The sequence below is a fragment of the Phoxinus phoxinus genome (assembly GCF_949152265.1).
Source record: "Phoxinus phoxinus genome assembly, chromosome: 16".
Lineage (NCBI taxonomy): Eukaryota > Metazoa > Chordata > Actinopteri > Cypriniformes > Leuciscidae > Phoxinus > Phoxinus phoxinus.
In genome coordinates this window covers 4,138,200-4,164,200 of record NC_136891.1, presented here as the reverse complement: position 1 = coordinate 4,164,200, position 26,001 = coordinate 4,138,200, and the positions used below count along the sequence as shown (strand labels likewise).

The window sequence follows — 26,001 nt, the reverse complement described above, 5'->3', positions numbered from 1 at the left end:
TTACTGAATTTTCTTTCAAATCTGACATTGCCGCGATATCATGCTAATGATAACATTCACATCAAATAATAAAATACTATTTAAAAACACATGGCGAGAGATTTTTGTTAGGATTCCCTTTCCCAATGGGAGTTTCCTGGTAACTGCATGACTTTTTATTATAATATATAATAAACTAATAGCAATCAATTATATATTTATAAAAAAAAATGCAAAGTAGAAGTATGGTCACCATGATTTAATGTGTTGTAATCAGCCTTGGATAAATAGCAAAAATAACAAATGCATTCCTACTGATGAAAAAAATAATGAAATAATAATGCAGAAAGAGAGTAATACAGAAGGCCTGTTCTCCTGCTCATGAAAGGAATGCTGTACAATCCACTCGGGATTCCTCGGAGGGCTTTAGGCTTTCCGAACACAATCCCTCCTGCTATTGTTCTCGGATAGAAGCCAACATTCCAGCCGCTGATTGACAGCTCCTTTCACCAATCACGGCTCAAATGACAGACAACACCTGTGCGGGATCTCCAATCAGAGATCGGCCTCTAGGCCACGGATCGGCCTCTAGGCCACGGATCACACCAATATAAAGCGCTTTAAAGCAGCTCAGGTGCAGGTTTACCTGAACACAACATACAATAAGCAGAAGATACGAATAAAACCAGGTCAAAACAGACAGAAAGAGCCAGAGCTGCAGGGAAGAGTGCAACAGTAAAACAAATCTATTCATTTTCTCCATAGCGAAATTGATTTTGAACTAATAAACCTTTAAAGACACAGACCTACTGTGAGCTACGAGGATGTTAATCGATAGCTTCTGTTGAGGCCGTCAGCCTGTGTCATCTCAGCTTCGTTTAAAGGGGTGGTTGATTATGATTTCACTTTTTTAACTTTAGTTAGTGTGTAATGTGTGTAAAGAAATCGCTTTTTAAGGACTACAACAAACGGCTGGTAGGGACTACACAACATCACCAACCCAAGAATTTACATAAACCCCGCCCCCTGAACACGATTTATAGATTAACAAGACAGAATATGCTAATGACTAGAAGATAACTACATAAGCTACATAAATTCATCAACTAACCATTCAGAAATGTCCTGTTCTTCTACATGTTGTCACCATTGACATCATCTGACTCCGGTTTGAACATAAAAGGTTAAAAGTTGTTGAAATGTTCAGTGCATGTGTGTGTGTGTGTGTGTGTGAGGTAAAAGGACACAAGCTCTTGATGCTCCGCCCCCTGCATCCTTTTTTGCATCCATATTTTCAATAGTCATATCTAGGCCAAATATTGTCCTATCATAACAAACCATACATCAATGGAAAGCTTATTTATTCCGCTTTCAAATGATGTATAAATCTCAATGTAAAAAAAAATTACTCATGTGACTGGTTTTGTGGTCCAGGGTCACAATTATAGTATTTAGTCATATTCTAAATTAGCTTTTGCTTTACTTTTATTTTCAGTTTTTTTAGTAATTTTGTTATGTACTTGTCATTTTTCTTTTCAAATTTAATTTCATATTTCTATTTATCTATTTAACCTGCTAACTGTCACAACTTACACTTAAGAAATGAAAGTGTAAGAAAGTTGTAGAAGTCAAAGTTTACTGAACTGAACAAAAAATTCACTGAACTAAATGTTTTTTAATTTTACGCTAAATAAATATTTAACAAAATAATTTAGACTCTAAATTTGCTAGAAAATCAAAGAAAAATGATGTTCTAAATTTGAAGTTGATATCACACAAATGTAACCTGCTAAAAGCTTTTAAAGTGCTGTTTTCATGACAACACAAGGTTTTGTTTTCACAGGATGAATTGTGAGTGTTTAAGCTTTCGAATGATATACCTAATTTATGACTGCTAAAATATGTGATGGGGGAAAAAATATGTATTTTTTTTGTTTCTTTCAGCTTTATTTCAATAAAAAAGATATGTAATTGTTTTAGCTTTAGTTAACAATAACTCAAATACTGCAGAATGGGAAGTAATATGCAGAATGTAAAAAACAGTAGTGCTGTTGTCACATGACTAATGCAATGCTTTAAATAATTGTGTTTAATCCAAATTTTTGTAATTCATGTCAAATATGTTACAAATCACAGTGAAAATAGATGTAGGTCACGCTGAGCGCATTGCATTGTGGATTTAAAAAGTTGCATACTGAAATTTTGGCAAAAGTAGTATATTTTGAATACTGGAAAAATTATATAAAAAGTATAGTAGTACTAGGGAAGGATATTCCGAACACAGACCAAAGAGAAAGAGTGGAAGTGACATGTCATGTGCTCAGTCATGTGATGTGAGAGGGGGTCATTTACTGCCCTCCTAGTGCCCTAAACACACACACTGGAGGAGAGATGGTCAATTACAAACAGTGGAAAAGACAGAGAGAGAAAACAGGCCGTGTGTGTGTGTGTGTGTGTGTTAGTTGTGCTGGAGTTTTCCTCTGTTTAAATGATGCTGCGCTGTGATTGGTGGAGAGAGACGACGGGCGAATTCCACACGTCTGCAGTGTAACGTGAAGCAAAACACAATAAACACACTGACACATGCACACACACGCACAATCCAGCAGTCGTCCTGTTTGGCGTTCTGTGTTATTTGGGAAAGGTGAGCTGTGTGTGTGTGTGTGTGTGTGTTGTGAGTGTGTCTGTGTAAATGTGATGTGTGTATTTCATCTGTGTGTCTGTGATGTGTCTCTTTATGTGTAAGTGTGTGTGTATGTGATTATGCGTGATTAACATTTTTGACTTCATGACACCTTTTTTGCATTACATCAAGAGTAAGATTTATTGAGCTTAAGCAAGTAATAAATAAATGATAGAATGCGGCATAACAGGGTGGGATGAGCAGGTTATGATGATATTTAGCAATATGTATTGTGTATATGACAAAATTTTATTAAAAGGGCCATGGATTAAAAAGCCTTACAAATATTTAGATTTTGTGTAAAAAAAAATACATATATATATATATATATATAAAACAATCCTTTGGGGGGAAATTAAATTATTTTTAATTAATTAATTAATTTATTTATTTGAAAATGTTTTTATTTAATTTTTTATTATACAGTTTGCAAATGTATTTATTATTGAAAAAAAGTATGCAAAACACTATGCAGTATATAATGGTGATGAGTTTCAAACAGTAGTATGTTAACATTTTTGTGATATGACCTTTGCAACGTTGCATGTTTAATTCACCGAGTGCTGTCTATCATCTCCAAAATAATTTATTATTTTTCATTTTTAATTCAATTGCAAGTAAAAAATGTCTCCTGATCAAATAAGGAGTATAAAAAGAGATGGTTGAATTAACACATGCATATAATGTGACAAGAGCCAAACTGGTGCAACTAATCGTCTTTAGTCCTCAGAAAGTGTTTAGCGTTTAGACTCAGTGGAGCGGCACTAAAGCGGCTCTGCTGCCACCGGCAGATTTATGGAAAATTATAGAGCCGAGTTTAACATGAGAGAGGAGAGAGACTGAGGAGGAATTCCCTCAAAACCTGAACACACACACACACACACACACACACACACACACACACACACACACACACACACACACACACACACACACACACACAAATAAATGGACAGTGGTCACATCAAAGCTCAACATGAGGAGATGATTTATTCTCGGGATGACCTGACGTGACCTCTGATGCTCAACCTCAGGAAACACACTGAGTGTGTGTGTGTGTGTGTGTGTGTGTGCAGAGAGAGTGTCAACATGGCACAACAATAGAGATTAGAGGCTGCTAATGAATTACACACACAGATCAGCTGAAGGAGCTTAGATTTTCAAGGCGTTTTCACCCAAAAAATTATTTAAATCTTGTCGTTATTTATTCGCCCTTGTATGCAGTAATTGTTTCCTGTGGAGCCGAGCACAATAAGAGACATTTTGAAGAAACTTCCAGCAGAATGTGTGTTTTTGTACATGTGCGTTCACATAAAACATTCTCTAAATGTCTCATATGACTCCACGAATTCACTTGATTTGATTTTCCGCAGCATAACGAACACCAGAAGGTCCAAACACATGTTGTTCCTGGACTATTTTTAGCAGCACACGTTTTCTTTTGCACTTGTGATGCCGTAACTATGATGATTTTTGTGTGTCTCTAGTGTCGTCTGGCTGGACTGGCTGGAGAGAAAACTTTGTAAGTGTGAATTGAAAAACGTGTCTCCGTATGCAGGAGAAGGTTTAGTATCGGAAATGAAAACTAATAACCCTATAAAACCTTCTGTATCATAATTGGGACATACATTTCTATGGCCTCTAAAAGATGATCGAAACTTTGCTGGAAAACCTGCTTCACTTCTGGGTTCACGTGGCTTTTTGCGGAGAAATTTGTATTGATTTTTATAAAGTAAACGTGAGAATAATATAATTGAAGATGAACACTTCCTGGACTGAAGCAACGCAGGTTTACTTGATTATCCATACATCATTCTATAGAAAAATCAAATATGATCATCAGGCTTTTGAGGAAAGTGCATTTGTTCATGTCTCAATCCTCATTGTATTTGTTCAATTATAGGTTTTCTAAGCATTTAAATGTCATCATACTAAGACATATAATTGTGAGATATAGAGTGACTACTGATATTTATATCATTTTATGTCAGTAGTCTGTTATAGTGTAATAAAGATCTCATTTACATTACAGGCTATCAGAATTGTATCTTTTATTTTAGCAATATAAATATCAGCATCTCCACCAAAATATTGCATATTTTTGCTCAGTTTGCTCCTCTGAATAAAACTCAGTTTTTTTCCCCTCCTCGAGTATGAGCTCCATATTCTCACTATATCTTATATCATATGAGCCATAAGAGCCTGATGTACCAAATATGATAATCAACAAAAAGCATATGCATTGCTTTATATATATATATATATATATATATATATATATATATATATATATATATATATATATATATATATATATTTTATATATATATATATATATATTTTTTTTTTATACAATATATTTTGTTTCCAAAAAAAAGAAAGAAATTAAATTAAATAGAATTTAAGAGAAAATACTGACTGAAAATATACAAAACAATCAGAGTAAAACTTTTAAATGAGCAGTTTTAGGTTCAGGTGAATCTGAAAACATCAAATAATAAACAAAAGTGGTTGCAGCAAACAAACTATAAATGCAATAAAGTGAGAACATTTATTTCTGAGCGAGAAAGAAAGTTAGCGAGAGCGTTTTAAAGGATCAGGAACAAAAGCCTCTTGTTCTCATCTACTGTGAAGGAGACCTTCTCTATTCTCTCTCTCTCTACTTGCTTTCTCCCACTGCACATCCATCCATCTATCTATTTTTTTCCTTTGTTAGAAATATGAGCTTCCAATATTCTTCCAAAATCAATTGATCTGAGCTGGAATAACACACACAGATCAATAACGCACGCACGCACGCACGCAGTTTTGCCAGACATAACCCAACCACAGGATCTGCTCAAACACAACTCGCCTGACGCTGTGTGTGTGTCTCTCTCTGTGTATGTGTGTGTGTGTGTGTGTGTGTGTGAGAGAGAGAGAGATATCAGCACCTCAAAGGTGTTCTGAGTGTTTGCCAGTGTGTGTCTAGGGTGTTTGAGTGTTTGCCAGTGTGTTTCTAGGGTGTTTAAGTGTTTGCCAGTGTGTTTCTAGGGTGTTTGCCAGTGTGTTTCTAGGGTGTTTGAGTGTTTGCCAGTGTGTTTCTAGGGTGTTCAGAGTGTTTGCCAGTGTGTTTCTAGGGTGTTTGAGTGTTTGCCAGTGTGTTTCTAGGGTGTTCAGAGTGTTTGCCAGTGTGTTTCTAGGGTGTTTGAGTGTTTGCCAGTGTGTTTCTAGGGTATTCAGAGTGTTTGCCAGTGTGTTTCTAGGGTGTTTGAGTGTTTGCCAGTGTGTTTCTAGGGTGTTTGCCAGTGTTTCTAGGGTGTTTGAGTGTTTGCCAGTGTGTTTCTAGGGTGTTCAGAGTGTTTGCCAGTGTGTTTCTAGGGTGTTTGAGTGTTTGCCAGTGTGTTTCTAGGGTGTTTGCCAGTGTTTCTAGGGTGTTTGAGTGTTTGCCAGTGTGTTTCTAGGGTGTTCAGAGTGTTTGCCAGTGTGTTTCTAGGGTGTTTGAGTGTTTGCCAGTGTGTTTCTAGGGTGTTTGCCAGTGTTTCTAGGGTGTTTGAGTGTTTGCCAGTGTGTTTCTAGGGTGTTCAGAGTGTTTGCCAGTGTGTTTCTAGGGTGTTTGAGTGTTTGCCAGTGTGTTTCTAGGGTGTTTGAGTGTTTGCCAGTGTGTTTCTAGGGTGTTTGAGTGTTTGCCAGTGTGTTTCTAGGGTATTCAGAGTGTTTGCCAGTGTGTTTCTAGGGTGTTTAAGTGTTTGCCAGTGTGTTTCTAGGGTGTTTGCCAGTGTTTCTAGGGTGTTTGAGTGTTTGCTAGTGTGTTTCTAGGGTGTTTAAGTGTTTGCCAGTGTGTTTCTAGGGTGTTTGCCAGTGTTTCTAGGGTGTTCAGAGTGTTTGCCAGTGTGTTTCTAGGGTATTCAGAGTGTTTGCCAGTGTGTTTCTAGGGTATTCAGAGTGTTTGCCAGTGTGTTTCTAGGGTATTCAGAGTGTTTGCCAGTGTGTTTCTAGGGTGTTTAAGTGTTTGCCAGTGTGTTTCTAGGGTGTTTGCCAGTGTTTCTAGGGTGTTTGAGTGTTTGCCAGTGTGTTTCTAGGGTGTTCAGAGTGTTTGCCAGTGTGTTTCTAGGGTGTTTGAGTGTTTGCCAGTGTGTTTCTAGGGTGTTTGCCAGTGTTTCTAGGGTGTTTGAGTGTTTGCCAGTGTGTTTCTAGGGTGTTTGAGTGTTTGCCAGTGTGTTTCTAGGGTGTTTGAGTGTTTGCCAGTGTGTTTCTAGGGTGTTTGCCAGTGTTTCTAGGGTGTTTGAGCGTTTGCCAGTGTGTTTCTAGGGTGTTTGAGTGTTTGCCAGTGTGTTTCTAGGGTGTTTGAGTGTTTGCCAGTGTGTTTCTAGGGTGTTTGCCAGTGTGTTTCTAGGGTGTTTGCCAGTGTGTTTCTAGGGTGTTTGCCAGTGTGTTTCTAGGGTGTTTCTAGGGTGTTTTTGCCAGTGTGTTTCTAGGGTGTTTGAGTGTTTGCCAGTGTGTTTCTAGGGTGTTTGAGTGTTCGCCAGTGTGTTTCTAGGGTGTTTGAGTGTTCGCCAGTGTGTTTCTAGGGTGTTTGAGTGTTTGCCAGTGTGTTTCTAGGGTGTTTGAGTGTTCGCCAGTGTGTTTCTAGGGTGTTCAGAGTGTTTGTCAGTGTGTTTCTAGGGTGTTCAGAGTGTTTGCCAGTGTGTTTCTAGGGTGTTTGAGTGTTCGCCAGTGTGTTTCTAGGGTGTTCAGAGTGTTTGTCAGTGTGTATCTAGCGTGTTCAGAGTGTTAGCCAGTGTGTTTCTAGGGTGTTCTGGGTGGTTTGTCGGTGATTGATCACTGGTCAAAAGGGTCTATGATATTCTGGTCTATAGAAATAGCTCAGGTCCCTCGTTCAATGTAAGTCTGTGGGGTTTTTTCACCTGTTTTACAACACCTCTCCTTAAGACACATCATTTGAAGAATCATTCATGTACAGGATTATTGAAGTCTTTAGGGTTTGTTCAAACTCCAATAAAATCAAAGCATATATGAACTACAGTAATAGTGGCATTGATTTAGCAAACACCAGTATTTAACAGACCAGCAAAGAAGAGAGTGTGTGTGTGTGTGTGTGTGAGAGAGAGAGAGATAGAAGAGAGAGAGAGAGAGAGAGAGAGATAGTGTGTGTGTGTGTGTGTGTGTGTGTGTGTGTGTGTAAGAGCGAGAAAAAGTGTTTGTGTGTGAGAAAGAGAAAGAGTGTGTGTGTGAAAGAGAAAAAAGGTCTTGGTGTTTGGGGAAGGGGGGCTTTTCTACAAACAGAAGACAGTGGTTTCAAGTTTCACCTCCGGAACAAAGTCTCTCAGAACACACACACACACACACACACACACACACACACACGGCTCTCTGGAGTATAAAGGTTATTAGAGCGACTCTCACCTCAGCTAAACTCTGATTTCAAGCATTTCCTCTCTTCCGACAGGGACATTTTTCCTTCTTGGCAGAAACGGGACGGAGAGATGGAGTGAGATTCGACTCGTAATGTGACCAGAGTTGTGAGCGTTTGGTAACAGACACACATATATTTTATATATATATATATATATATATAAAAAAACGCCTTGCAATAGATAAACTTATTGCTTTTGACTGAATATATGCACTTTAAACCTGGAATCAAAATTACTTTCTTAATTTGTGCACTCAGTGCAAGTTATTTTTTATATCCCACAGACTTATTATATATAAGATATTTAATTATATATAATAGACTTCAAAAGTTTGGGATCATTAAGATTTTAACATGGATAGAAATTAATACTTTTATACAGCAAGGATGCATTAAATTGATCAAAAGTGACAGAAAAGATAATAATGCTACACAAGATTTCTGAAAACTGTTTTCAACATTGATGATAATCATAAATGTTTCTTGAGCAGCAAATCATCATATTATAACGATTTCTGAAGGATCATGTGACACTGAAGACTGGAGTAATGATGCTGAAAATACAGCTTTAATCACAGGAATAAATTACATTTTAAAATATATTTAAATTGCAATAATATTTCATAATATAATGCTTTTTACTGTATTTTTGATAAAATAACTGCAGGCTTGGTGAGCAGAAGAGACTGAAAATAAAATAAAATAAATCTTACAGAACCTTTTGAACTGTAGTTTATATGGTTAATAATATAATCAAAGACACACTGATGGGGAACAAAAACATTAACCAATAATATCACAGCCAAAATTAATGAGCCAATCAAATCCAGAAAGATCAAATCAAGTCCCACACTACATCATTTCCCACTGAATGTTAAATTTCACTTGAAAATATGCTTTTATGAAGAATAAAATAACTTTTCTCTTCTGATATGACTATAGTCTTCATCTCATTTTAAACGCGTTTATCAAAAATGCTCCTCATTCCTTTCTGTAAAGCCTGAAGTTACTAAAAGTGCACCTTTAAAGCTCATTTCATAAGGACTTTCCGACTGAAGCACATGAATGACAGTCCGACAGTCTTGATGGTGTTTTGGGATCATCAAACGCTTTGACCTCAGTTGACCTGCTGACCTTTTAACAGCCCCACATCCCATTCAGCGCCTCAATAAGCCCCGCCCACAGCTTTATGCCTACTTTCACTGTGTAGTGAACACACACACAATGAATCTAAGTGTGTGTGTGTGTGAAGCTAATTAACCAAGATGAAACACAGCACACACACACACACAAAGGCATGAGGTTCCTGTAGGACAGATGTACAGGCCGGTTGCTCGGCAACAGAAGCTCCGTCTCCATCAACAACTTCTGTCACCCTTTCAAGCACCTGTCAATCAAACCAACATTCCAGAGTGTGTGAGAGTCTTTCAGAGTCAGTCACAGGATCGGTCCTGTGTGACCCAACAGAGTCACAACTGTGTGTGTTCGGCTGGTGATAACCAAAGATATTCTGTTGAGCGTCTGTTCTTTGACAGGACAGCTCGACTGTTGCAGCTCACATCCCACAAAAACACGTCCTGGTCATATTTCAAAACAATTATATTTTACTTCAACATAAGAAGCCTATAGCCTGTAATTCTCATTTTTCTCACAGATGAGTCCCGTTACTTTAATATGAATGAAAACTATTTTATTTACATTTTTTAATCTAAATCGACAGAAATGAAAGGCAATTAAAGTACAACAAATATTACCATGACATAGGCTATACATAAAAAAAACTCCTTTCAGCAATAATGTTGCAATGCAAAAATATGCTTAGGCCTATATATATATATAAGCATATTTTTGCATTGCAACATATTACTGCAATGTGAAAAAAAATTGTAAATAATTTTTATATAATATTTTAATACATATATTCCTGACATGATCATAGTTTTCCGTGTAATTCTCCCATTAAGGCTTCTTCTGTCTTCTATAGAGCTGCTTTGAATCAGTTCGTATTATGTAAAGCACTATACAAATAAACCTGACTATCAACGAAAGTTCAATTGTGATACTCAGATGTTAATATTAAAGCAAAGCTGTGTACATTTGAGTAAATTAAGAAGAGAAATGCAAACAAAATTCTATCAAAAACAGAATCCCATCACACACACTGAGATCTGCCACATCACAGCTGTTTATGATCAATTCATATCTGTCCTTTATTTCTTCACAAGCCAAACACACAACTTTCATAAACCTCAGGTAAACTGTTTGTGTTTCTTCATCAAAACACCAGAACACTTTAAAAGGCATAAACGTGAACAACAGAGTTCATGAAATCAATGCTTCATGTATTTATCATACAGGATCGCTATATGAAATGACTTTCTAAATTCATGTTGATCATTTCAACTTTTCATTTAAATTCCAACTTGATAATATAATTTGTAATATTTTTTTTTTTTAACTATAAAGAATTATGAACTGTATATTAAGATGACATGTAACCTATGAGCACGCGCGCGCACGTGCAGTCTCTATTTGATCGCGTGGGAAGTTCCCGCGAAAGAATTTAAAGTACACTGACTCTGTTTCACTTATTTACACGAGGATGAAATAAACGCGCGCATGTGACATCGACACCTCAAAAATGTATTTAAAACGAAAAAAAATAAAGCTGGAAAGTTTTCAACGTCTTCAAAACACACTCCTGAGATTTTGGACTAAAACGCGTGTGTGAATGTATTCAAATTTAAAAGAATAATATACATATAGTCCTATCATAAAGTGCAAATACGCAAACTTATTATAAGATGATGATGATGATGATGATACCTGAGAACTCCTGTGAAGTCTTAGTGAAGCCAGTCAGACACGAGATTCCCAACAACAGCAGTGAATAAGAGACATCAGGGAAAAACATCCTTAAATGTCCCATCAGATCCGACGATTCCTGAGAGGATCAGACTGCAGGACACGAAGAGATGTCTGATTCCATGACTTCAGTCTGGAGACACAGCAGAGAGTCTGAGGAAGAAGACCTGAGAGAGAGAGAGAGAGAGAAAGAGAGAGAGAGAGAGAGAGAGAGAGAGAGAGAGAGAGAGAGGGGCAGAATTCCCCCTGGTCCCAAAGTCCCTGAATTTATGTTAAAGATTCAGTTCAATTCAGGGAAAATTCAATTGTCAAAATACTGTAGCATTACAGTACTGGAGCATAAAGTACAAATACAAAGTATTTATATAAAATAATAATTACGACAGCAGCAAAAGAATAAAAATAATTCAAAACTAATTAGATTAAACCCAGTGCATCACAAACCAAATCAAGCTTTATACGGGCTTTAATGGTGGCAGTAGGTCACTGTACTAATGCACCGTAAAAATGTATTACTTTACACACTGATAAACTATTGCAATCACAGAAAATATAAAATTATGCACAAGCTAGCGAGGAAATTAGCCTATGACCGACAGTGTTGGACAATGAAAGTGAAACACCTTTTTATACACCACAATCATTTATTAATGTTGTACAGACTCCTTTTGTGGCCAGTAGAGCATTTAATCCAGGGGCGTAATTTGTGTGTGTGTGTGTGTGGGGGGGGGGGGGGGGGGGGGGGGGGGGGGGGGTTGGGGGGGATGTAATGCAATATTTAAATCTATGCATTACAACCCCCCCAAAATGTATACCATGATCACATGAAAACCCCCCCAATGTTCAAACCAAATCTACACCCTTGATTGAATCATCTTGGGAACGACAGATACAAGTCCTCTTGACTCGCTCCTCTAAACACCTCAAACATGCAGATCTGGTGCGTGTGCAGATGTTCAACTTCACTTTCATGTTCATCACACCAGTCACCAGTCTTTCTGTGTGTGTTGGTGTATTATCATGCTGATACACGATACCTTAGATGCACATGCTCCTCCAGAACGGTTCTGTAGTTCTTGGCAGTGGCGAGTCCATCAAACACAGTCGGGAATATCATGATATTGCAGCTCAAACCATCACTGACCCACCGCTGAGCTACACAGTCTGAGTGAGTGTTGAGCTGCTCTGGACCTTTCTGATAATGTGTTACCAACTTATGAAGGTCACTTTACAAAGCGGATGCCATTTGTAAATCATTTTGCATGTCTCCTTGACCACTGAGTTTTCCCTTTCAAAGTAATGCATTTTCCACAGCACCTAATAATAATATCTCCACCTAAATAGGCATATATTATTTGTGACCCTGGACCACAAAACCAGTCACATGGGCATTTTTGAAATTGAGATTTATACATAAAAAATATGTCTGAAAGTTGAATAAATAAGCTTTCCATTGATGTATGGTTATGTTATGATGGGACAATATTTGGTCGAGATACAACTATTGAAAATCTGGAATCTGAGGGTGCAACAAAAATTTAAACATTGAGAAAATCTCCTATAAAGTTGTGCATTTATGTTCACGATTGTGCTGCATTCACTCACAAAAATACATGTTTTATATATTTACGGTAGAAAATGTACAAAATATCTTCATGGAACATGATCTTTACTTAATATCCTAATGATTTTTGGCATAACAGAAAAATATATAATTTTGAGCCATACAATGTATTGTTGGCTATTGCCACAGATATACCCGTGCGACATGTGACTGGTTTTGTGATCCAGGGTCACATTATGATCTTACCGAAACAATCCAGTTTAACACTTAAATAGTGCATGTTTGATAGAATGTCTGAAATCTCCTTATTAAACTGGAAATGCCAGGATTTTTTTTCAAGTTGACGCCTTTGAAGTCTCCAAGGTCATGTAAAGTAAATAAAGCAGATCTGTTTATGATCCTTATCGTGAACATCTCTTGATGTTTCTCCAAAACTGTAGAGACACCTGTTGGTCAATATGAAGAACTGCAGTAAAGGCCCATTCATTCTCAACACTTATGATTTATGAATGTGCACATGGTTTGTCTTAAAGTGGTGGTTCATTATGATTTCACTTTTTTAACTTTAGTTAGTGTGTAATGTTGCTGTTTGAGCAGAAACAACATCTGCAAAGTAGCGAAGCTCAAAGTTCAGAGCAAATGGAGATATTTGCTTTTAAAGAAATCGCTTTTTAAAGGACTACAACAAGTTTACATAAACCCCGCCCCCTTAACACGATTTATAGATTATCATAACAGAATATGCTAAATGACTAGAAGATAACTACACATAAAGATACATAAATTCACTAACTAACCATTCAGAAACGCTGTCTACAGTATGTTGTCACTTCTTGAGTCTCTCCATCTTTGTCTGACTCCGGTTCGAACATAAAAGGCTACAAGTTTTAGAAATGTTCAGTGCATGTGTGTGTGTGTGTGTGTGAGGTAAAAGAAGCTCCGCCCCCTGTGAGCAGCAGCTCATTTGCATTTAAAGGGACAGACACAAAAACTGTGCATTTTTGCTCACCCGCAATAAGAGACAATTTTTGGGGTATTTTGAGCTAAAACTTCACATACACACTCTGGGATCTTGTGAAAAGGGCATTATACCACCCCTTTAAAGCACATTAAAAACACCACAAAACAAACCAATTTATGCACAATAATAATAATGGTGTAAATATATATATATATATATATATTTTTTAAGGTTTGAGTCTATACAGCAACTGACTTTCAAAAATAAACACTTTTCAAAAAATAAATATTCGCTGGGGTAAAAATATATAAAAATGTACTCACCTGAAGAGTCTTCTTGTGATGAGCATTCACACCTTCACACACACAAACAGACCACAGAACCCAGTGCTGCCATCTCAGATGTATTTAATAAATTAAAACAAGGTACAAAAAAAACTAATGTACATTTGACTCCTCGGTCTCTCCCTTTGTTCTCACTCTGTGACTCACTAGTAAACGAACACGATAGAACAGTCAGCCCTCGTCCACTGATTACGACACATTCTGGGCCCGTATGTAACGCAACACACATGCTACATGTCGGCAAGCAGCAGCCGGGCGCAACGAGAACGAGAGAGAGAGACAAGCAGTACCTGTTCAATTACCGTACTTGAGTGCACTCAATTGTTTGATTTGTGTGCATGTACCAACCAAATTTAACGGGACAGTTCACCCAAAAAATGTCATAATTTATGCACCCTTGAGTCATTTCAAACCGGGTTGAGTTTATTTCTTCAATCAAACACAAAAGGAGAATTTTAAAAGAAAGAAATCATACTAGTTTGGAACAACACTAGGGTGCGAAAATAAGTAACTTTTTTTGAGTGAACTATCATGATTGCAGATCTCTCTTTCTCGCCGTGTAACACCCAGTCTTTACTAGTCCCCAAATATGCTGCTGACCTTATTTATATATATATATATTTATATGTATATAAAAAACAATCATAATCATTTTATTAAAAAACGTCCACAACATTTTGGCAGAATTGAGTTTGAGGAGGGGTTAGACAGACAGAGATATAGAGGATAGATATAAAGCCACAGAGAAAAAACAAGTCTGTATTGGTCCCTCTCTCTGTTAGCAGCACACGGACTCGTCACCCCACGGTTCACTAGATTATTATGTGCATTTATATATATGTTTTATATATATATGTGTGTGTGTGTGTATATATATATATATATATGCTTTTTATTTCTCCAAAATAAAAAATAAAAAACATTTACCTAACTATTTCTTAGTTCAAACGGATGCAAATTATCACAAGGAAAACAGCCCAAGAGCCACAGAAGATCGAACGTGTGGGAATCAAAGAACGGTTTCCAGCGAACATGCCGTGAGTAGCGGGGAGCGGAGATGTCGACTGTTCGGATCGCCCTACGGAGACCCCAAAATCCAATGGGAGAGTGGTGGAAAGAGAGAGAGAGAGAGCGAGAGGGACGAGTTGGAGGAAGATCCCGACTCTCAGACTGTCAGTATCATTCATGTCGCAGTGAGGGCTTCTGGGAATTGTACATTTTGGGTTTCCTCACACCGTGTCTCAGTAATCTGCGGCGTACTCGGTTCCGTGAAGGCCACGGCACACCAGGGTGAACTCCTTCACGATGTCTTTCACTCGCCGCTTGTTCACTCGCTCCCTGAGAGGATATATAAACAAATATATATATTAAAAAAATGAATTCTCAGATGGCGATACTGAGTTTTCTGATGATGTGTGCATGAAGACTTCTTTTAAATTGAATTAAATACAATTCACATTTATTTGTTTAGTGCTTTTCACAATACACATCGTTTCAAAGCTGCTTTACAGAAAATGCATGAGTTCACATTACAATTTAGAGTGATCTGTAATCAGTTATGTATTTCAGAAATGTACATATACAAAATCAATGCTAAACATTTATTAATTTAAACAATGTAATAATTGAAGGCAGAAACAATGGCTCATTGAATTAACGAATACTTATGACATTTAGAAAAGTGTAGCATTGGTGCATGTTGAATTTAAATTAATATTCAAGCAAACATGTTAAAGGAGTGTGTTATGCTTGTATACCAGCATTTGTCCTCCAGAATGATCAAATGGCACACTTGAACCGATCTCACCTGAGCACTTGTTGACTGAACGTGTCTTTCTGCTCATCAGAGACACGCGAGGACGGGAAGCCTGGTGAGCGCAGAGCTTCTTTGAGCCACACCGTCAGCAGAGCGAAGCAATGCTTGTTCAGACAGAAGAGCACCTCTGCAAACTGGTCCATCAGACTGCGGGACGACTGACCACCGATGGCCTGCCAAAAAAACCCCAGATCAGAGTCTGTGCAGTTTTTTGCATTTTACAGTAACCTTCATATATGTGACCCTGGACCACAAAACCAGTCACATGGGTCAATTTTTTGGAAATTGAGATTCAAAAAATCATATGAAAGCTGAATAAATAAGCTTTGCATTGGTGTATGGTTTGTTATGATAGGACAATATTTGGTCGAGATACAACTATGTAATCTGAGGGTGCAAAAAAAATGGAAACATTGAGAAAATCTCCTTTAAAGGAGAACTCCGGTGCAAAATGAACCTTTGGTCTAATTACACATTGTTACCTAGTCAACCGTTATCTGAGATTTGTTTTCATGATTATCGAATGTAAATAGTTTTATCTCTAAAAACAGTTTAGCCTATAACGCTAGTATAACGCTAGTATATGGGGCATGGAGTAATGACAAATACAAATCGCTTGTTAATACCACTAACAAGGCTCAAAATAGCCCCACACTAACACGGTAGCATAATGAGGGTCCCTACATGCAAACCGAAGCATTGAGAACTTTGACAGTGTCCAGACAGTTTAATAAGAAGATATTTTATACATACAGTCAACTTCACGTATACAAGCAGAATCCATCTTGGAAAAACAGACTCTATCAATCGATCTACGAACCACCGATCCAAGTGCGCTGGACCATATGAGATTCTACACAGTTCAGCGCATTTGGATCGGTGGTTCGTAGATCGATTGATAGAGTCTGTTTTTCCAAGATGGATTCTGCTTGTATACGTGAAGTTGACTGTATGTATAAAATATCTTCTTATTAAACTGTCTGGACACTGTCAAAGTTCTCAATGCTTCGGTTTGCATGTAGGGACCCTCATTATGCTACCGTGTTAGTGTGGGGCTATTTTGAGCCTTGTTAGTGGTATTAACAAGCGATTTTTATTTGTCATTACTCTACGCCCCATATACTAGCGTTATACTAGCGTTATAGGCTAAATTGTTTTTAGAGATAAAACTATTTACATTCGATAATCATGAAAACAAATCTCAGATAACGGTTGACTAGGTAACAATGTGTAATTAGACCAAAGGTTCATTTTGCACCGGAGTTCTCCTTTAAAGTTGTGCATTTATGTTCACGATTGTGCTGCATTCACTCACAAAAAATACATGTTTTATATATTTACGGAAGGAAATATACAAAATATTTTCATGGAAAATGGTCTTTACTTAATATCCAAATGATTTTTGGCATAAAAGAAAAATCTATAATTTTGAGCCATACAATGCATTGTTGGCTATTGCCACAGATATACCCGTGCGACATGTGACTGGTTTTGTGATCCAGGGTCACATATTGTGAACCTCTGGTGAAAAGTTGTGCACTCACCTCCAGTACAGCCAATAGGAGGAGTTTACCGTTTTCCTGTACGACCCGAGCCACAGGAGGAACGTCCGCGCAGTGCGGTATTAGTTCAGTCTGCAGTCAACGCAAATAAAGGAACAATTCAACACTGCACACAGCTAACATTTATGATGGTATATTTCACAGGAGGGAAAGAGACACAAACTGAAGGTCAATACACACAGAGCATCTCGCTGTTCAATCAAAACAATATACATTACTGGTCAAAATTTTGGATTTTGACATTTATCATCAATGAATCAAAATGTATCATTGAAAACAATTGTGCTGCTTCATATATATATATATATATATATATATATATATATATATATATATATATATATATATATATATATATATATATATGCACTTTTATTCAGCAAGGGTGCATTAAATTGATCCAAAGTGACAGTAAAAGACATTTAAATGTTACAAAAGTTTTTAATTTCATATATATATATCAAATAAATGCTGTTCTTTTTAACTTTCTATTCAACAAAAGATTGTGAAAAAAATATCATGGTTTCCAATTTTTTTTCCAGAATAATCATAAAACATTGATAATAAGAACCATTATTAATAACAGCACCAATAATAATTGAGCAGCAAATCATCATATTAGAATGATTTCTGAAGGATCATGTGACACTGTAGACTGGAGTAATGATGCTGAAAATACAGCTTTGATCACAGAAATAAATTAAATTTTACAATATATTCAAATAGAAAACTGTTTTTTTAAATTGTAATATTTCACAATATGACTATTTTTCATCAAATAAATTATTCCAAACTTTTGACCAGCAGTGTATTCCTAAACTCTTGGTGCGAACAGGCCTTCAGATTGTTACGACAACTTCGGACTTACAAAGAAAAGACAGGTAGATTTGACTGTTGGGGCTTCTGGGAATTTCAGTGACAGCACTCCTACGGCCAAAACACAGCGGCATTAGAGAAATGACTCAGTGTTAAAGGAACATGCCAACTTTTTGGGACTTTAGCTTATTCCCTGTATCCCCCAGAATTAGATAAGTCCACAGATACACTTTTCATCTCTGTGCGTGCCATAACTCTGTCTGACGCTCACACCGCTAGCCTAGCTTAGCACAAAGAATGGAGGTAAATGGCTCCAGCTAGCATACTGCTCCCAATAAGTGACAAAACAACGCCAACATTTTCCTATTTACATGTTGTGATTTGTATAGTCACAGTGTGTACAAATAACAAGGTCACATGAGACACCGCCATCTTCTAAAAGTATACATACTGGGAACTGTTCTCACTCTGCAGAAGTAGCAGTGCTTCGCCTTCTGAGAATATAGTTCCCAGTATGTATACGGTCAGAAGATGGCTGTGTCTCATGTGACCTTGTTATTTGTACACGCTGTGACTATACAAATCACAACATGTAAATAGGAAAATGTTGGCGTTGTTTTGTCACTTATTGGGAGCAGTATGCTAGCTGGAGCCATTTACCTCAAGTCTTTGTGCTAAGCTAGGCTAGCGGTGGGTGCGTCAGACTGATTGGGTCGGAGATGAAAAGGGTGTGTATGGACTTATCTAACTCTGGGGGATACGGGGAATAAGCTAAAGTCACAAAAAGTCGGCGTGTTCCTTTAAACATTACAGAGGCTCAGACGTTCACACACACCAAAGAAGGATCCATCAGTGTTTTCTACATTTGAAACAGACTTACCACAGTGGAACACGGCTTTCACGTCAAGACTCTCTGATAAGAATAAATCGGGCTTCCGTTTGAGGGCCTACGAATCAGACAGAGCCAATGAACAGAGCACATGACTCAAACCCCGCCCCTGGAACCCTGTCAATCACTCATGTGCCACTCATGTGCCCCCCCACCCCATCCCCATCACTCACTCCCTATATCTGTCTAGCTCTAGAAAATCAACCAAACGTACATATTTAATGCAAACAGATCAGGTAAGTAAGAAATCAACAGCAAAAAAACTAAAATACTGAAATTTAATAGAAACTAAAGGTATGATGATTTTTTTCTCTCTTTAGCGTTTTTCACTTGTTCACATCTGTTCAATCACTTCTTTCTCTGCTCAGTTGGACTGAATGCAACAGAAATCTAAATAACATGTACGATAAAGACAACTGATGCATTAAGAAACTCATTGAGGATGAGAGGATATTTGAGAAAGACACAGAGAGAAAACCGAGAGAGGGAAAACCTCATGAGAACTTCATGAGGACCAAATACATAAATGAGAGAGCCAATTCATTTGATTCAATTAATCAATTAATTGAGATGAATTAATTTAGGCTTTCATCGGTTTAAGGGCTGGAATGACACTGGAAGGGGGCAGTGGGTGCTTCTGGGATTTTGGCTCTTTTAACTGTGTTATATTTGATCAAACTGACATGATTTACTTGATTTAATGCTTTTTGACTCAGCAAGGATGAATTAAATTGATCAAGTGACAGTAAAGACATTTATAAAGTTACAATATATATATATATATATATTTTTTTTTTTTTAAATAAAAGCTAAGTTATGTTATGTTTTGTACTTTCTATTCATCAAAGGATCATGAAATAATTTATCATGGTTTCCACAAAAATATTAAGCGGTGCAACCATTTTCAATTTCAACATAAAATTAAATGTAATAATATAGATTTATATTATATTAATATATAAAATATATTTAAATGGAAAACAGTCATTTTAAATTGTAATATATATATATACATACATACATATTAAAATATACATAATATATATACAAAATGTATGTATATATTTTTATTTATTTATATATATATTTTTATATATATATATATATATATATATATATATATATATATATATATATATTTATATATATATATATATATATATATTTTTTTTTTATTAAAATATACATTTAAAAATCAGTTCCATTTTTAAAGGAAGCTAGATTTTTTTTTAATAATTATTGTATAATTATTGGAATTTACCATTTTTTTGTGGATGACACTCAAAAATATATACTTGGATATTGATATAAAGCCACTGCACAGAGGAAGGTCTTTATTATTTACTTATTTTATTAGTGGCCTATAAATAGTAGAGAATCTAAAAAAAGAACAAGAAATCTAAATATATTAAAGAAAAAAAAAAGTGGTGAGATCCAACGCAATCACAGCCAAGTTGAGACATTTAATATACAGCTACAAGGAGCAGGATTTTGGATCGAATGAGATGTGCACAGATCAGAGGTGTTCTGTCTGACTATTGGACGAGAGAGCTGTCAATCATCCAATAGCAAAACCCCTCAGGTCAATTCCACTGCCCGGGCAAAACAAGGGTCTGAAAAGACCGTGACACAGGACGGAAAGGAAGAGAAAGTGAGAAAGAAAGAGACAGCGAAAGAGAAGAGAGAGAAACCCAAAGTGAATGAAATAAGAAACCAAAAACACACCTGAGCTTGGAGTTGCATAAATGAATCAACAATATCAGGATGATCCCTGGGCCCTAAAATATAATAAAGATGAAACTTAAGAAATAATAATAATAATAAGAATATATACAAACAGCAACAAAACAGATCGAACAGTCATGTGGAAAGGAAAAGTCAACTGGACGGAAATAATCGCACGTGTGAGAGAAATAGGGCAGAGAAAGAGGAGGGAACATGAACGACTTGAAGGCAGTTGCGATAAAACAAAAGAGGAAAAACAAAAAAGACAGATCAATGAGTCCGCTCTGAAGGGGAGAAACAAAGAAGGAAAACAAAAAGAAGTAACGAGAGAAAGTAAAGAAACCTAAAAAACAAAAGAAACAGTGGGTTTGGAGTGGGAACCCAGGAGGCACCTGTTACTGTGATGACACTTGTGTTTCTTTCTTTCTTTTTAGTGTGTTTTATTTGTTTTCATTGTTGTAAATTCAATTCATACACCCGACTAGCCCGCCGCCGCGGCTGGTGAGTGCTTGGTTCCCACGGCCACCCCGAAAGAGCAAGGTAGCAGTCAGTCCCAAACTTCCCTCCCTTTGCTGTTCCCAAACTCCAAACAAGACCCCGCCCCCACAAACCCAGACCCCGCCCAGCCCACCAAACCCCGCCCCTTCACAGAAAACAAACAACAAACAAACACACAGGCCACGGCAGATCCTCTCGGCCAAGTCACCTGAGCGGGGTAAGAGTGTTATCTCACATTTCTGCTGATTTGGAAACAATGTGGTTAAAACAGAAGAACGTGAAGAATGACAAACAGGAAGTGATGGATGCAAGCGTGTGTTAGTGCGCTAGAGGGCACATGCAAATAACAACTGTGTGTGTGTGTAAAGTAGGGAGTCATGCTGGATAATTATAGGCTGTTTTCACACTGCTTATCATTGGTTGATCCAGAGTTCGATAACATACTTTTTTTTTTTTGTCATTATATGTCATTCACCACACGAGTTAAAAAAAAAAAAAAAAAAAAAATATTGTTCATGAACACTGAATCTCATAAAAATTACTATTGGATTATTTACATTGTACACAATCCAAACAAATGGAAAGTTTACGTGCAATTCAAATACATAAATCTTAAATTTAGGCCTAAATATGTTTTTTGAGTGAATAGGAATTTATGTTTTGTTGTAATAATTATAAAACGTTAACATAAATCTTGCATGTGATTTGATGTTCTCTTAATTTCTGCTTACATGAAAGTGCAATAATTCTGATGAAATGTAAAAAGAAATTTCTCAAATGAGAACAATCATGATTAATAATAATATAAATACATTTCTGCAGACAAGATCAGTATGATGCCACATGGACAGTACGGCGGGCAAGCAGCAGATTTTCAAATGGTCTTGAAAAGAGATTCGGAAAACGACTTTGACGTCCAAGACCCCATTTACATTTGGTATTAAGATCTGTCTCAGGTGATCCAACTACAAGTGGTGAGTGAAAGAATACAGGGGCTTAATTGTGTTATGGTTAAATAATTGATACCACAATGCATTCTGATGCATCCCAGATAACAGCGAAGGACCGCCTACTCACCTGTCAATCAATCAGATCACACGAAATGTCTATTAATACCAGGTGTAAACAGGACTGAATGCATTCGGATCCAGATCAGAAACTCTAGTGTGAAAACGCCCGTGAATTGAGCGTGTGTGTGTGTGTGAGAAACTCATTGAGTAAAAATCTCAAACAGAATAACCGGATCAAGTCACCACACCATTTCAGAAAACAAGACCGGTTTCAAAAACATGCTCATTTCTGAACTCTGTTCCTGTGTGCACGGGTTAAAAAAACAGATACATGCAAACAACAGGAAAAAGTGACTGTAAAGACATCAAAACCACATGATTTCCTTCACCCTCTGCAGCCGGTTGTTCCCAGCATGCCTACCTTGCTGGAAGATGTTCAGAGTAACAGAAGTGACCAGTTCAAACAGTGCTTTGATTGGGGGGAAATGATTCGTTTCACTGGCAAATATATGGACCATCTGCAAGAAAACAAAATGAATCAAATAAAACTCCACAAAGGAAGCAGCACAGCACATGTAGGTTCCTGCAGAGTTTTTTTAAATCAAATTTGTGACTTGCACAAATACCGTATGTCCATACAATCTCAAAATAATCATGTATATCAGATTCTTAGCGGGACACACATTCAACTGCAAAACATAAGTTTACAATACTCTTGAATAAGACATGTTTTATTTTATACATATGCATTATAATTTAATTATGCTCTAATATATTTATAAATACATATTAGAAGGCGAACCAATATTGGATTTTGCTGTTACGATATTATTATGTTTAAAGAAAGGCAATAAGATTATTGCCCCAATACTGGTAACATTTATACGATGAATATGTTAAATAATGTTTTTAGTCTTTCCTTCCTGTGACACGGCGGCACAGATAGAGAAGCTACAAGAGTTTACGTTTAATTAAATGCTAGATACAGGTAATTATGTAACCAAAATACCAATAATATCCCGAAAAAAAATATTTTATACATAATATGAGACTTTTAATAATAAACAACCCCAAAATAAGCAAATCTTACAAATATCTTCAACATTAAATACACCCAGGGCTTGACTGTATTTAAACAGAGGCGTGTAACACAGTGACTCCCCACTAGCCACTTTATCAGTTTGAATTTTATATATATACACTATATTTAATTGTAGTCTTCTCAAAAGGCATCTGAAATGATAAACTAATTGCAATGTGACACTACAAATCCCATGAGCACTACTTGCACACAGTGTTTGCTCATTGATCCATTCGTGAAGCCTATTGCCTTGAGCTCGCGCGCTAGTGACCGACATTACACGATGGCGGCACATAAAAAGCTTAACAAAACCCAGAGAGTTAGGATGTGTTCACACTTGCCATATTTAGTTTGATTAAAACGAACCCTGGTGCGATTGCTCTGTTAGTGCGGTTCATTTGAATAAGTGTGAACACTGCCATCTGAACCCTGGTGCGCACCAAACAAGCGGAGCGAGATGCTGAAAAGATGGGTCTAGGTCCACTTTTAAACAAACTCTGGTGCGGTTCGACCGAAATATGAACGCAACACGGACCAAAGTAATGTAACGAACCAAAAACTGGACATGTCACAAGATGCGACCCTAAAAAGGACAGAATCCTCAATCATGCCTGTTTTTACTCATCATAGTCGTGATGTTGCCCATCACTGTTCGGTACAGACATCAGAACCGCGTCTCCTCGCAGCAGATCTTGGTTTGTGTGTGTGACGGAGGGATTCCTGTCGCTGTTTTGACTCCTTTACACATTTTATAAGCTCTCCACGAGTTCTCAGCTGGTCAAAATACCATCATATGTAGCTACGCTACACACATAGAACGAGCGCATTTATCTCAGAACACAGCAGTGTTTTGAAGTTTTAATAATCACATAAGCCGTCATCGTGTTTCCTGTTTTTATGACCCCGAATTTAAGATCTCTTAAAATTATATTTAAGACTTTGCTATGCCGTGTAAGATATTTGAGACTTTTACAGCCTTAAGCTTGACTAAACTGAACATTTTAAGGACCCGAAGGAACCCTAACATTAATGCCTGTATAAACATTCATTTATCATTGTGTGTGTCGTGTACCTGGCGGGTTAAGTCCAGTGCAGACGCCTGCGGTATGGTACTGTACATCTGCCCCAACATCGCACTCAACTGAGACACCATGGGGGCAAAATCGTGCAGGAGAGTTTTCACAGACTTCTCAAAGATGGCGCACACCGCCTGAGAGAGAGAGAGAGAGATAGAGATATAGAGAGATATAGAGATATAGAGAGATATATATATAGAGAGAGAGAGATAGAGATATATAGAGAGAGAGAGATATAGAGAGAGAGAGAGAGAGAGAGAGAGAGAGAGAGAGAGAGAGAGAGAGAGAGAGAGAGAGAGAGAGAGAGGGAGAGGGAGAGAGAGAGAGAGAGAGAGGGAGAGAGAGGGAGAGAGAGGGAGAGAGAGGGAGAGAGAATGACATCTGAATGACACAAATACTGCTTCCATAGTGAGCAATGACTATGGTACAATTTGAAGGTGATGCAGAGTAAGGAACTTGAGATGAATCTCACCTCCACAACCTGCGAGTCATTCAGCCATTTACTGAGGACCGTCTGTATCAGTGCAAAGACTTGCTGGAGCACCACCACCACCTAAAACACACAAACACACTATAGTCCACCTCTGACACACAGAAACACATGCCGTGTGACCGTGGAGAGCAGGTGTGCTTACAGGGTTGGGGCCGGTCTGAGGCGGGGCTGATTTGATGGGCGGGGCGTTCTCTCCTGACTCCTCCTCCTGTTTGGTGATGTCCAGCGTGGTGAAGAGATTGGACAGCAGACCGAGGATGTGAATAATGGCCAGTTTATTCGAGGGGTTGGGCTGAAAAGAGAAAACGAACAGGGTCAGATTGTTATTTAATACGCTTTTCCATTTTAAAAGGGCCATATTTTACAAACAGTTTACAATTTATATTTTGTCGAGATATCATGCAGAAAATCAGTCGTTATTTAGACATCCATGACCATTTTCCCTCTAAATCACACTTTGGATTAAACCGACTGTTTTTGATACTGCACCTTTAACTGTTTATAATGACATCGATTTGTGAGTGGCTAAACTTCACATAATTAGCATAGCTCAAACTGTTGTTCATTAGGGCTGAACAATTAAACGAAATAAAATCTAAATATGGCTTATAATAAAGAAAGTGAGATGAAATAATAAATATTAGTATTGTCATTTTACAATTGTACTTTAAAACAAAATTGTTATTTTTTAAAATACATTATTTTACAGTGAAATAGAATTACACATTTTTTATAATTTAATAATAATATTATTATTATTATTTACAATTATGTATTTATTAATAATACAATTATTTTATAATTATACTGATATTATAGTTAACTAAAACTGAAACCATAAAAATACAAATATTTTTGTTCCCTGAAATAAAATAAATGTGAATTGAAATAAAATATAAAAAAAATGCAACTTATTTTATTTCAACTTGTTGCCAAGGAATCATTTCTCATTTTCATTTAGTTTAACTTGATAATAACTATAATTCAAACTAAAACACTAAACTACACTAAATAACACTGTGACACAGTGGATTTCAACACATTTAATGAAACGAGCGAGAAAAATCCCTTGAATCGTGTAAAATATCGAGGCCCGACGGGTGGGGTGTGCGTACGCTCTGAGCCGGCACTCCCGGGAACATCAGCGGTAATTAAACAGTCGTTAAACATCCATTAGGCCAGCAGTCTAATTACTGCTGTTAGCTCCATGACAACAGCTCAGTGATTGGCCGAGAGGCAGAGCG

General features: G+C 37.1%; 2 protein-coding genes across 2 annotated transcripts in view; both read right to left on the bottom strand.

Annotated features, from left to right (window-relative positions):
- Positions 1-11,073, bottom strand: part of eva1aa (eva-1 homolog A, regulator of programmed cell death a) — a 49,604-nt gene extending 38,531 nt beyond the window's left edge. The window contains exon 1 of the mRNA XM_079639589.1: positions 10,884-11,073. Within this exon, the coding sequence (XP_079495715.1) occupies positions 10,884-10,986 (103 nt within the window). The 5' untranslated portion in view covers positions 10,987-11,073. The remainder of the gene's footprint in view (positions 1-10,883) is intronic.
- Positions 11,074-13,838: 2,765 nt separating this feature from the next.
- ipo13b (importin 13b) overlaps positions 13,839-26,001 on the bottom strand; it is a 47,483-nt gene continuing 35,320 nt past the window's right edge. Inside the window, exons 12-21 of the mRNA XM_079583761.1 lie at positions 24,900-25,049; positions 24,737-24,817; positions 24,261-24,398; positions 22,529-22,625; positions 20,600-20,652; positions 18,866-18,932; positions 18,038-18,096; positions 17,152-17,241; positions 15,599-15,780; positions 13,839-15,129 (exon numbers count right to left, since the gene is read on the bottom strand). Coding sequence (XP_079439887.1) covers positions 15,033-15,129; positions 15,599-15,780; positions 17,152-17,241; positions 18,038-18,096; positions 18,866-18,932; positions 20,600-20,652; positions 22,529-22,625; positions 24,261-24,398; positions 24,737-24,817; positions 24,900-25,049 — 1,014 coding nt within the window. The 3' untranslated portion in view covers positions 13,839-15,032. The remainder of the gene's footprint in view (positions 15,130-15,598; positions 15,781-17,151; positions 17,242-18,037; positions 18,097-18,865; positions 18,933-20,599; positions 20,653-22,528; positions 22,626-24,260; positions 24,399-24,736; positions 24,818-24,899; positions 25,050-26,001) is intronic.